Source organism: Elephas maximus, chromosome 19 (genome assembly GCF_024166365.1).
Source record: "Elephas maximus indicus isolate mEleMax1 chromosome 19, mEleMax1 primary haplotype, whole genome shotgun sequence".
In the NCBI taxonomy this organism is placed as follows: domain Eukaryota; kingdom Metazoa; phylum Chordata; class Mammalia; order Proboscidea; family Elephantidae; genus Elephas; species Elephas maximus.
The window spans coordinates 37,972,879-37,986,693 of NC_064837.1; the positions used below are offsets into that span (position 1 = coordinate 37,972,879).

The following is a 13,815-nucleotide window of genomic DNA, read 5'->3' on the forward strand; positions in this document are numbered from 1 at the left end:
TCTCTTGATTTTTCCTTTGCCTAAACATGACTCGAGTGACAGCAATGTCACTGATATCTCCCCCAATCACCTGGTGAGATCTCTCTGCTCGTGCCGGGGAACTATGAGCAAGGCGTTGCAGAATGATGGCCTTCGTGGGACGAGGTTAACCTGGGATTATGTTACGTTACAATGGAAGAAAGGGGCATTGTTTGGTAGCTCAGCATTCATCACAAAGTGCTGAGCATTTTGGGGAGACAACATAACTGGAGAAGTGCACATAAAAAAGGGGGAAAGGAATTGGGGTACAACTGTATCTACCACTCAAATGCTTTCATACTTTCTGGAAACCAACTAACTTCTATTTGAGCCAGTACCATTACTTAAATGCCTACAGGGGCATTTAATCTTGAGGTCATAAACTTAAATGCCTACAGGGGCCAGATATATGAGGTAAATGAAGGCAGTAGGCTAAGTGTCATGCAATAAGGAGTGGTGGAGACTGTGGTAAAATAGAGATGAAATGCTGTGTGTATCAGTCGCCCAGCTCCAGTTGCTTATTGACATGTGAAGTTGCAGCCCAGGCTTGCCAGAGCTTTTTGCCTTTTTAAGAGAAATTGGAAGTGTGGGTTTTATGTGAAATTTCTCAATTTTAAAAAATGTTGATTCAAAATGTTAACTTCGTGTAAGCCAAACAAAATATATCAGTGATTCACATCCAGTTCATGCCCTGCCAGTTTGTGACCTCTGCCCTATATGGAATGTTCCAGAGTACGTACATAGGCATCTTCAGGCACGGTGTGTAGCTGTTGTTAATAATCCAGACCACAGAACTTAGGTAAAAACATCCGCAGCTTAAGGGTGCAGAGTCATAAATGATCTCAACATACTCTGCAGTGAAATAGAAGGTGCTACAGTGGACGGCTGTAAAAGAATGAAAAACAAAATAACGTGTGTTCTAGCTTCTTTTCAGGAGGTGTTGCTTTTGTCTGAAGCAGTAATGGAATTAATCAGGGCTCCTGTCCCACGGCTCCAGAAGCAGCCCTCCCTACTTGTCCCATGGTCCAGGAATGCTGGGCAGGCTGGTGGAGGGGTCACCATGGTGGAATGAGGCTGCCACCCCAGGTGCAGGAATGCAAGGCTCAGGGAAGGTTCTTTTTCTCACTGGCCTGAAGCATGTTTTCCCAGCTCTTACCAGCGTCCACTCAAGGCTTCACATCTGGGGAGGGGCTGGCAATGGTGAAGCCTCTGCTCTGAGGAAGGTCTTTCTTCACTCATAACCACCAGTAGAGTCACTGGTCTGATTGTATGTGGCCCAACTATTCCCAGTGGCCACCCTGCCTCTAGCTCTTTCTGCTTAACCCTGAGGAGGCAACCATATCTGCCTTTGGAAACCCTCTCATCATCACAAATCTCCTCCTTTCCCGCAGTTACAATATGTGACCATATCGCCAAAGAAATTGCCTTCAGGCTTCCTTTCAGCTCTTCCCTTCTCTTTGGCAATGACTCAAGCCTCGCAGAACATTTTTCTATGAAGCCTACTCTTCCTGAGAAACCATCTGCTATTTTTTCAGCTACCGTTCTTATCCAGGTACTCACCATTCCAAAATCTTATTACTACTTACAGCCTCCTAAGAAGACTGGTTCTTGCCTCCATTCTCTCCCCACCTGTCCCAAGCACCATTTTCATCATCCGCTTTCCTATTATTTATTAAATTAAAATACACAAACATGACCTTAAAGGACTATTTTTGCTGCGTCTGCACAGAGTCTATCCAGTTACCTTTAGGCAACAGAAAGAGAATCGGTTTTGGAATCACACAGACCCAAGTTTATATCCTGGCTCTCCCATTTGCTCCCTATGTGACTTAAACAAGTTATGTAACTTCTCTCAGCTTTAGTTACCTCTCTTTAAATTAAGGCAAATGATATCTACCTTGCAAAGTTGTTGGGAGAATTACATGAGCTAATGTAGGCTCTCTCAATGCAAGTATGCAAAAAAAAAAAAAATAGTAGCAGCCATTAAAATTACTTCCTACAACAAAAGTTCTGTTGTATATAGGGTCGCTATGAGTCAGAACCAACTCGACGGCACCTAACAACAACAACAACAAGAGCAGTCTTAGAGGGAGGGGATGAGGGGCATTTGCGTTTGTCAGCAACATGACAGAAATGCCAAAAGAATCTGCTAAGTAAATTATGGAGATTTGTACAGGTCTATGTATTCTGCTATGAGTCCCTGGGTAGTGCAAATGGTTAACACACATGGCTGCTAATGGAAAGACTGAAGGTTTGAATCCACCCAGGGGTGCCTTGAAAGAAAGGCCTGGCAATCTACTTTTGAAAAATCAGCCATTGAAAACCCTATGTAGCACAGCTCTATACTGACACACCATAAGTCAAAATCGACTTCAGGGCAACTGGTTTGTATTCTGCTGTAGTGCAAAAAGCAACATAAAATTTTTTTTTTAATCAAGAAAGAAAAATAAAACCTAGAGCAACCGAATTCCAGTAATTTTATCCCCCATACATTTTAGCTATGTTGCGCCTATGTTTTCCAGCACAGATATGTGGATCTAATCAAAGGAAGTCCCTTTAAGTCCTCTGTACACAATCTTATGAATTTCACATGCCACATGGATTGCCGTCACATTTTATGTCCGTTGTGCCTTTACGCCTGATGGTGTGTAGTTACACAAGCCATCTGAGGTCAAGCAAACCTGCATGTGAATCCTGACTCCATCAAGGTCCTAGCTGTGCAACTGTGAGCAGGATACCCCATCTCTCCATGCCTCAGCCCCGTATCTGTACCACTAGGAGAATCATGCCTTCTATGTAGGGTTAATAGTGAGCATTAGATGAGCAACTCTGATAAAGGGTCTCACCTATTTTTAACTGTGCAATAAATAATACCTCTTGTTCTCTTCCCATTTCTTAAGGGGACTCCAAGTTCACCTCCTCTAAGGAATTTCCTTCATCACGCCCTCCTGATACTAACCACTGCTTTACTTTGCCTGCTCTCAGCAGATGGGATCTTAACAACTGTCTCTTACAATTAAGAATAGTTTTTGAGTTAAACAGACTTTGTTTTGAATGCTGGTTTCAACACTAACTAGCAAACCAACTAAGAATTAACTAGAAAAATCACCTAACACCCTTGTGCCTTTTAGAAAAAAGGAGAGACTTATCCAGATAACATAGCTAGTTAGTGTTGAAACCAGCATTCCAAACCAAGTCTAATTAAAAAAATTCTTCTTCTTCACTGTAAGGGACAGTTTTTAAGATCCCATCTGCTGTAAGCAGACAGAGCAAAGCAGTGGTTAGAGTCTCAGTTTCACTCTCTGTAAAATAGGAGTTACAATAAAAAAAGAAAAACCAGTTGTGTCAATTCCAACTCATAGCAACCCTATAGGACAGAGTAGAATTGCCCCATAGAGTTCCCAAGGAGCGCCTGGTGGATTTGAACTGCTGACCTTTGGTTAGCAGCCATAGTTCTTAACCACTACGCCGCCAGGGTTTCCGGAGTTACAATAGTGTCTCCTTTAGAAAACTCTGGTGGGAATTCAATGAGATAATGCATGCAGACAGGATGCTTAGAGCAGGATCTAGCAAAAACAAGGGGTCCAACAGAGATCAGCCTCTCTTACTAAGGTGGAAATTGCCCAGAACTGGTAGCTAGCAGGTGGGCATTTGACTCCCACCTTGACACAAATTAGTTGTGTGAGACCACGGTCCATTCATATAACCTCCCTGTTTCCATACCCAGAAAACGGGAGTCATACCGTCTGCCTTATATCCCAGGAATCTTGTGAAGATGCCATCATACCCTGGATGTGTAGGTTTTATACATCTGGCAAAAAAAAAAAAAAAAAAAAGCTCTATCTTTGAGTACTGTTGTGTATGTCCGGCTGAAAGTTCCTCAAAGGTAGACACCAGCCCTTTTGTGCTCATTCCATGGTTTCTAACTGAATCTCTGTTGCCTGCTAGTACACCTTTCAGGCTTGCTCCTCACCTATAGCTGCCTCGTAGAACAGGTTAAAGTAAAACACCTAGCCCTTTTGTGAGCGCAGTGTTTTCTAGCCAAGGCACAGATCCAGGAGCTGAGCTGCCCCAAGGAGAGGGGGTAGATTAAGCATCCATAATAAATGTTCCCCAGCCAGGGAGGGAAAACTCACCTAACGCTCTTGTGGCTTTTAGAAAAAAAAAAGTAAGAGAGGAGATGGAGGAAAAGCAAGCGCTGAGCTCTAAGCAAGTGGCTGGCTGTGTGTTATCTGTAAAATGAGGTGATGGAAAAGCACGAAAGGGCAGCCGTCACTGCATATCCTGCAGGGATCCGTGCTGCAGTGCTCCCTGGCTATCCGACAGTAATTTCTTTTTCTTTAACAAAAACAGAGAACTCTGACTGGGCTGAAGTTTCCCACCTGGCTCAGGAGTTTTCAGACCTGGCCTAGGTGGTCCCTAAGTAAATATTTTCATCCTCATTCACTCACCTCCTTCTGGGGGTTGGGGGCGATTCACCGCTCTGCTCAGCTAGAGAAGAAAGCACCCAAACCAAACAACAGATTATTTGCACCATTGGAACCCTCATTCCAGAGACTCCCAGGAGAGCCTGAGGTTTCGATCAGAGTATCCAGGAGACTTGTCCCTCTTCTAGATGAATCTGGTTAATGCGGACCCGGAGAGAAAGTTTGGATGCATGCCAAGGCACATTCGTGCTTTTGCAGATTGGTACAGGGACCCTCTCTGCCACTCAATCGTTCTAGAAATCCACCTGCAGGCAAAAATAAAAGAACCATCTAACCTAAAATGCAAACTATAGTGCACCCTTGACTATTCATAGGAATGTTGTGCCCTTCACGACTTAGCCTTGGCTAGCCCCGGTGGCGCAACAGTTAAGTGCTCAGCTGCTAAATGAAAATTTGGCAGTTCAGACCCACCAGTGGCTCCGTGAGAGAAAGGACCTGATATTCTGCTTCCATAAAGATTACAGCCTAGGAAACCCTATGGGCAATTCTGCTCTGTCATATACAGCCACTATGACTCAGACTTGAAGACACACAACAACAGCACAATTCAATAGAAGTCCCCCTGCTAGAGAGTTCATTTCAGGGTTCTGTTTCTCTGTGCATTAAACTGATTTGGGCTCAAAATTAATTGAGTGCAGAGAAAAAAATCTTCAGGCTTTCAGGTAGATTTTTTAGGTGCTGCTCCATATACACCAGACACTGTACTAGTGTCTAGGGATCTAAAGATCAAAGAAACACAACTTCTGCCCCTCGCCTGCAGGAGCCCACAGTTTTTGTGAGGGAGGCAAAAATCCATATACACAATCAAAAAACCAAACGTGATTAAAACAAACAAAGAAAGAAACAAAAAAAGAGTTTCTGTGGAGACAACTCCGACTCATGGTGAAGCCATGTACGTCAGAACAGAAGTGTGTTCCCCAGGGTTTTCAATGGCTGATTTTTTGGAAGCCAGGACTTTCTTCCAAGGTGCGTTTGGGTGGACTCGAACTTCCAATCTTTCAGTTAGCAGCCGAGGGTACTAACTGCACCACCCAGGGACTCCGAATGTGTCCAGTGCTACAAAAATCGAGGCAGGCACAGTCAATCCTACAATAGAAGCAACAGAGAGGAGGATGAGCTAAGGAGGCTCAGGGCCAGAGGCGGGAAAGGCTTCCAGAGGAGGCGATTCCTGAGGCGTCTTGGAGGAGAAGTTGAAGTCGCCTAGTGGAGGAAGCTGCTTGTGCAAAGGCTTAGAAGTTTAAAGTGTAATAAAGACGATGACTCCATCTTTGGTGTTTGACTGTTGACAGGCTCTTTGGTCTCCCCTCCCCACCACCACCTGTGTGACCAGATAACAAAGACTCTGCACTGGTGGGAATTTCTAACAGCTCATCCTGTAGTCCCTGTGCAGGGAAGCCCCCACCCCAGTTCCACCTCTTAACCACTAGTAAAGCCCTAAGCCACATCTACCTCCCCTCCCTTTGCTCACCTGCTCACTGGACTCCCATATGACCCCTTCCCCTTCTGGGAATCCAGGAATACTAAACAAATTTCATTCATGTTCACTGGTGAATGTGCTCTGGCATCTATCTGGACACCCAAATGCATTCCTGGATGAGCAATCAGAGCCTGCCTCCGGGTGAACTGGTCAAACAGAAAAAATGATGGGACTGGGGAATCACAAATGGTTTGTGTGAGTGTGGTGCATGGGTGTGAGCTGGGGGGAGATGCGATTCATGCCAGACAGGTAGATGGGAAATAAATCGCGGAGGATCTAAAGAAGCAGATGTGCTATGACAAAATACAAACTGGGTAAGGCATGCCAAAGCCAAAAAACCCACAGCCCACCTGTACAAATCAGGAAGAACATGCCCTTTGGGGACCAGACTGGTTCCCACGAAGGACAAGTCTTCAACACTGGGAAACCCAGTATAAGATAGATGAGTGAAAAGCCTGAGGAACGTAGAGCCTTCCTGAGGTAAGGCTGGCTGTTTTTAGAGCCAGAATTTTCCAGGGTCTGCATTTCCTCCTGGAAGTCTGTTTGTAGGTGGGTTAACCCTTTAGGTATAAAGTACAAGTGAGGAAAGTCTTGTGCAGGGTCCTTTGAGTCCATTACTGGTTTATAAAGATAGTGTGCTCCCAAAATACTTGCTGTTGGGTCACAGGAATGAATTACGTGTCACGGAGTGAAATTGGCCAGTTGCTAAACTTGACACAAGTTTTTTTTTTCTTTTTTTAATTGTGCTTTCAGTGAAAGCTAACAACTTAAGTCAGTTTCTCAAACACTTATACACACATTGCTATCTGACCCTAGTTGCTCTCCCTACAATGTGACCTGCCTTCTCATCTTCCCTCTAGGCAGGAGCTGCCCACATAGTCTCATGTGTCTACTTTAGCTAAGCAGCACGTTCCTCACCAGTATCATTTTATGTCTTATAGTCCAGTCTAATCTTTGCCTGAAGAGATGGCTTCAGGAATAGTTTTAGTTTTGGACTAATACAGAGCACAGGGGCCATGTCCTTTGGGGTCCCTCCAGTCTCGTTCAGACCATTAAGTCTAGTCTTTTTACTAGAATTTGAGTTCTGCATCCCATTTTTCTCCTGCTCCATCAGGAATTCTCTGTTGTGTTCCCTGTGAGGGCAGTAATTGGTGGTAGCCAGGCACCATCTAGTTCTTTCAGTCTCAGGCTGATGGAGTCTCTGGTTTACATGGCCCTTTCTGTCTGTCTCTTAGGCTCATATTTTCCTTGTGTCTTTGGTGTTCTTCCTTCTCCTTTGCTCCAGGTGGTTTGAGACCAATTGATCCATCTTAGATGGCCACTTGCTAGCTTTTAAGACCCCAGGTGCCACTCACCAAAGTGGGATGCAGAACATTTTCTTAATATACTTTGTTATGCCAATTAACCTAGCTGTCCCCTGAAACCATGGTCCCCAGACCCCTGCCCCTGCTATTCTGTCCCTCAAAGTGTTTGGTTGTATTCAGGAAACTTTTCAGCTTTTGGTTTAGTCCAGTTGTGCTGACGTCCCTTGTATTGTGTGTTGACCTTCTCTTCACCTAAAATAATTCTTGTCTACTATTCTAGTTAGTGACTATTCCTCTCCCTCCCTCCCCACCCACATAATCGTCAAAGAATATTTTCTTCTGTGTTTAAACCTTTTCGTAAGTTCTTATAATAGTGGTCTCACACAGTATTTGTCCTTTTTGCGACTAATTTCACTCAGCACAATGCCTTCCAGATTCCTCCATGTTATGAGATGTTTCATGGATTCATCCTTGTTCTTTATCGTTGCATAGTATTCCTTTGTGTGAATATGTCATAATTTGTTTATTCATTCATCCATTGATGGGCAACTTGATTGCTTCCATCTTTTTGCTATTTTGACGTAAGTTTTGAAGTGAGGCTTGGTAAGGAGATTTTCAACTTGTCATTTCCATCTAGTTGATAGAATTATCAGAACAGCATCTGTGTGGCTTCTTCCCTGACTCCCATGAAACTGCCTAGACCATAATATAAGACTCAGCCAACACTTTGATTATAAAGAATGGGGAAGATCTTCCAAGCATGACCCAGGGTCAGTGATACTTTTTGGATGAGGATACCAGAGCTCCCTTTGGTGCAGAACAACTCATGAATGTGTGGAGATTATTTCAACCCTGAGGCTCTATCTAAGCTGAATTCACAGCATAGGAGTGGTGATTTTCTGTGGAAATACAAACTGCACTGGAACCATTTGCTCAAAAGAGCTTTTCCCACACCACACCCTGATGAATGATTTTAAATGGTCCTCTCTTCTAAATAGCCCACCACTCCAAGAACACTCTATGACTGATTCCAAAGGCCACATCCCATGCATTCTTGTTGCCATTCCAAACTCATTATTTATGTGTGGCTTTGGATGGTCTTCAGAAGATTTGCTGAAGCATTCACACCAGTTCAAGCCAAAAGTTCACTCTATTGCTGGATCGTTCTTTATGTGATAGCCATGACATCCCAGATCACTGGAGAGTCAAATGTCAGGCACATGCCCTCCCAAAGGAAAAAAAAAGGAAGGATAATAGCCAGCTTCCCCCAATCCTCGCACAATCCTCCACTACTTCTTAAAGGCTCTATGACATTCCATATTAGAGGCTTGGAAAATAACCACACGACTGTCAGCACACTGTAGGAATTGTACTGGCAAGATTGGCTTGTGGTGGCTCTGTCTACAAATTGTGTTTCTTGTCTGCTGGCCAAGACCCACTGTCCCTGATAAATGTAGCAGTCAGAGATGACTAAAAAGAGAGGTGGATTTTACCATACAAACAGCCTTCTGGAGGAGATCAACCAGGCCAATTTGAGAAGTAAAGCAGAGATGGTGGAACAGAGGAGTTGGAGAATCCCGGCAGTCACTTTTAGAAAGCCAGGAGCATATTAATGCATAATCATTACTTGCAAATCCCCAATAGGTAAGACTAATAGTAGGGGAGTTGTCAGGGGTGGAGGGCAGGTGCAAAGAAGTACATAAGGTGACCTTCGCCATCAACAAGCTTTCAGTCTATGTGAGTAGCTAATAGACATCATGTATGGGGACACAAGTGACAACATAATCTAGCAAATGGTTCAGGTTAAGGGTTATACCTGTAATATATTAATGGTGAGGGTAAGAGATAACTTGGAATAGCTACAGGATACACAACTTTTTATGCATTTTGCTTAAAATCTTATATATCACTTACTAGTTCTGAGTGCTTTAGATATTAACCCGTTTAATCCTTCTTGTAGTCCTATGAAGTTGGTACTGTTAGTATACTCATTTCTATTTTTTAGATGAGGAAACTGAAACAGAAAGGTTAAGTAGCTTGCCCAAGGTCACAGAGCTAGTAAATGGCCATACTGGGACTCAAAAACTCATGGGAGGGAAAAGGACTTAGGGGGAACTTTGAAAGTAAGTTAGGATTTGAAAGACAAGAAGATAAAAAGGCCTTTCAGTTGGGTGGAAGAACATACCCTTGAAGATGCATGAGGAAGGAAGTGACATGAAGAAGGAGTCATACTCTTCACTTTTGGTTGGTTAATCTTATGGTTATACTTGGGGGATATTGGAAAAGAAGGCGAGACACAAGTTTAAGGATTATGCAGAGATTTAGCCAACACCTGGCTTAGGTGTTGTCTTAGCTATCTAGTGCTTCTGTAATAGAAATACCACAAGTGGATGGCTTTAACAAAGAGAAATTTATTCTCTCACTGTCTAGTAGGCTACAAGTCCAAATTCAGGGCATCAGCTCCAGAGGAATGCTTTTTCTCTCTGTCAGCTCTAGAGGAAGGTCCTTGTCATCAATCTTCCCTTGGTCTGGGAGCACCTCAGTGCAGGAATCTCAGGTCCAAAGGACACGTTCTGCTCCTGGTGCTGCTTTCTGAGTGGTACGAGGTCCCCCTGTCTCTCTGCTCACTTCTCTCTTTATGCCTCAAAGAAATTGGCTTAAGGCACTATCTAATCTCGTGTATCTCATCAGTGTAACTGCCACTAATCCATCTCACTTTATCATAGTGATAGAATTTACAACACATAGGGAAATCATATAAAATGGTGGACAATCACACAATGCTGGGACTCATGGCCCAGCTAAGTTGACAGATATTTTGGGGGGAAATAATTCAATCCATGACAGGTGTTGGCTGTGGAACTGGAAATGACTACAAATTCAAACAAATCTAAAAAGGAAGAACTGACGCAAATTGATGACTAATGGGATGTGAGACACAAGGGTATAGAAAGCCAAAGGCTTATCTCAAGTGTGACCTAAAAAATGGTGGTGCCATTGACAGAATTAGGGAAGCCAAGATGAATCATGGGTTTTAGAAATATCAGTGATTCTTCAGACATTTTGAGTTTGAGATGATTGTAGGATATCCAAACACAATTGCTTTGTGGGACTTATAATTGCAATTGCTTTGTGGGACTTGAGCTTAGGGAAGTGGTCTGGCTTGGGTTTATAGATTTAGGCATCATTAGTGCAGACAGGTTTCTTGGGTTCTCCATCCCTTTTGTTCTCATTGTGATTATTTTCAACTGAACAGCTGGAACGTCACCTGTTAGCCTTTCTCAAACCTAGAAATCTGTGTACACTTTTTAAGTCTTCTACATGTAGGCTCACTGAATTTCTTGAAGTTTTAGATACATGTCCAGCAGCCATCATTGTATCTTTAGCCTCTTTGATATAGTTCTCTCAAAATTCCTATTAGTTCAGTATCACTTTAAAAAGAAAAAGTCATTGTTAAATCCAACAGAAATTCTATTTGTTTTCTCTACTGTCTAAAAGATGAAATTGTCAATGAGGCAAATGACTGTGACATACTCTAGTTCTAATAGAATCAGACTTCAATTAACTGTAGAGAGAGTTAAAGCCCCCCCCCCCCCCCATTATACTAAAACCACCTCTGGGCCCTATTTTTTACAAACTGTATTACAAAAATATCATCCCCAAATACTATTTTCCTAAGTGGCCCACAGTATACCACCACCAAAATAGAACTTTTGATTCTCTTATATCACAGTTGAAATGCTTTTCACTTTATTCCCCTCTCAGATCTATAGATTTTTGTACAGTTTTTTGACTTCATTATATGCAAGCCTAAATTCCTTGCCTTTTTCCTCCCTTCACAGGCAACTTGCCACCCAGTTCCATCAATGGGGATAAAAAAGATTTACAGCAACTAATCGAGACTCGTGGAGCCCTGGTGGCCCAGTGGTTAAGAGCTCAACTGCTAACGAAAAGGTCGGTAGTTTAAACCCACCAGCTGCTCCTTGGAAACCCTATGGGGCAGTTCTCCTCTGTCCTATATGGTCGCTGTAAGTTGGAATCAACTCGACAGCAATGGGTTTGGTTTTGAGGTTTAATCAGGACTAGCCATAGCGCGCACCAAGCAAGAAAGTTTTGGAATGGGCAGGCTGGAAATTTCTGGAAGAGCTTATCGATGCTTGTGGTAACATAACAGAAGCTCTGGAAAAGCATCTACCTCATGAGAAACTTCTTCAGTAGTGCAGAAATTGATCCTGCTTAAAACCTACACTTTTAAAGAAATGTGTCTTATAGAACCAAGTCCCCTAAGAGAACACATTATTTTTGTTCAACCACAAGTCTCTCCACTGTCTGTATCTAAGGTTGAGGGATGGAGGTGGGGGGTCACATCTGCTGGATTACTCACTTTCTTCTCAGCCTCCTGGGATTTGTATTTATACCTCCGTTGTATCTACAAATACATCTAGCCTGCTGGATTTTCAATATTTTCTTGTCACATCTCTCTTCCCTAGCAGATTGAAACCTCCTGAAGGGCAGGGACTGTGTCTGCTTCTTCTGTGTATTCCCAACCCTAGCACAAAGTAGATGTGACTAACAGGTCTGATTTCCATTGTGGGCACAGTTGTACTGGATCCCAGGCAAGAGCGTCTGGATTTTTACCAAGTGTGACCCCACTCTCCTAGAGCAACTGGATTCTTATCTTTGGTGGCTTTCTCAGTGCAAGAATTCGGTCACAAGGATCTGGCATTTAAATGTGTTTCCTTGGATGGAGTTAATATTTTTCTTTTGCCTTTTCTCCAAAGGTTCATTTATTGTATACTCCTGACTTAGACTTCACTATTCAAGAAAAGAAATAACTAAGAGATTGCATATATCAATCTTAGCATCTTTGACAAATTTTGGGCAATTGGTGGCAATTCAGTGGTAGAATTCCTGCCTTCTATGCAGAAGACAGAAGTTTGATTCCCAACAAATGGACCTCAAACACAGTCACTGCCCGTCTGTCAGTGGAAGCTTGCATGTTGCTCTGAAGCTGAACGTATTTCAGCAGAGCTTCCAAACTCAAATGGACTAGAGAGAAAGGCCTGGTGATCTACATGAAAACCCTGTGGATCACAACGTTCTCGGCAGCATTTCACTTCCTTGTGCATGGGATCACCATGAGTCGGGGGCCGACTTGATGGCAGCGAGCATCAACAACATCTTAACATCTCAAGTTCAACAGTTTGTCCCCTCCACTCTATAGGTAGATAAATGTCTTTGTTATCATCTAAGAAATACTATCCTCACTCTGCTGCTTCTTGGTGTGTCACATGTAGCATCTCTCATATAACCCAGTTTTGTTGTTTATTTGGATTCTTGTTTTTCTTCCCTCTCTGACAAAAATCCTATTTCCACTCTCTTGGCCAGGTCTAAATTGTCTGCCAAATACATTTTCCCGGCCTCTATGAAGTGTACCCAGGTTCTAGCCAGAACCCTTTGTTCTGGTATCACAGGCTACAGTCCAGGAAACTAACATATTCTCTTCAATGTCATCTTCAGCTGTTCACTTCCCTTAGCCTCCTTTCTTTTCCTAAGACATGACCTTCAGCTGGAAGAAGACAGGAAAACACGACCAGTGTTTCGAGTGTCCCTTGACCATTTTCCATCTAGAGCTTTAAAGCCTCAGGAGACTCATTCCATTATTCATTTCCATGGGAGCCAGCAGAAGAGATCAGTGAATGATGGGGTCCAGGGCTCTTAATTGGCATAGTGCTATAAACCGTCTACTGTGATCCCTTGGAAACCCTGGTGGCATAGTGGTTAAGGGTCGGCAGTTCAAATCTGCCAGGCGCTCCTTGGAAACTCTATGGGGCAGTTCTACTCTGTCCTATAGGGTCACTATGAGTCGGAATTGACTCGATGGCACTGGGTTTGGCTTGGCTTTTTTGTGGTGCCTTGTCTGGTGTCCATTTACAGAGGCCTCTGAATGACACAGCTCAATCTCCATCCAAGAGGTCATTTCTCCTGATAGTGGCAACACAATTTTCTCCTGTGATGGTTCCTATGAATCTCTTTTATGATTCTTAGGGTGTAAGATGGTGCCTTTTAATGAAAGTGTCCACACAAGAATCTGTTTGTGGAGTTTTCCCCTATTCTTTGCCAGTCATATAATTTTTGACATCTATTTTCATTCACAACTTCAACATATTTTCCTATCTGTTTTCTTCCTAAATTATTTTTTCTACTTTCTATTATGTTCATTCTCTAATAAACCAGGATATAATTGAGGTGATTCTTAAACTTTTTCCTTCTTTTTAAGCAGCCACTGAAGATTGAATATAGAGCAAATAGAACTCTTAGTCAATAACCTCAGAGAAAGAGAAACACAAAATAGATTCTGAAGGTCAGAAAGTTTTCCTAATCAATGTGAATCACTACTCAGACTCAAAAACAAGAAAGCATTTCCGGGCTGCAGGGAACAATTGTTTTCAAGCCTTGCTCACTGAAACAGGTTAATTTCCTTTTTGTTCACTTTCTTTAAAAAATAATCTAGGTATTTGAGAATATT

At 42.8% G+C, this 13,815-nt stretch overlaps 1 protein-coding gene across 3 annotated transcripts in view; it reads right to left on the minus strand.

Moving 5' to 3' along the window:
• ANKFN1 (ankyrin repeat and fibronectin type III domain containing 1) overlaps positions 1–13,815 on the minus strand; it is a 463,794-nt gene that overhangs the window by 417,296 nt on the left and 32,683 nt on the right. The window contains exon 2 of one of the 3 annotated variants that reach the window (XM_049859416.1): positions 3,762–3,829. The exons of 1 other annotated variant lie outside the window; for it this stretch is intronic. In XM_049859416.1, the coding sequence (XP_049715373.1) occupies positions 3,762–3,803 (42 nt within the window). In that variant the 5' untranslated portion in view covers positions 3,804–3,829. Of the gene's footprint in view, positions 1–3,761; positions 3,830–4,469; positions 4,494–13,815 lie in introns of those variants that run through there. One more of the 3 variants, XM_049859421.1, reaches the window with a different exon arrangement.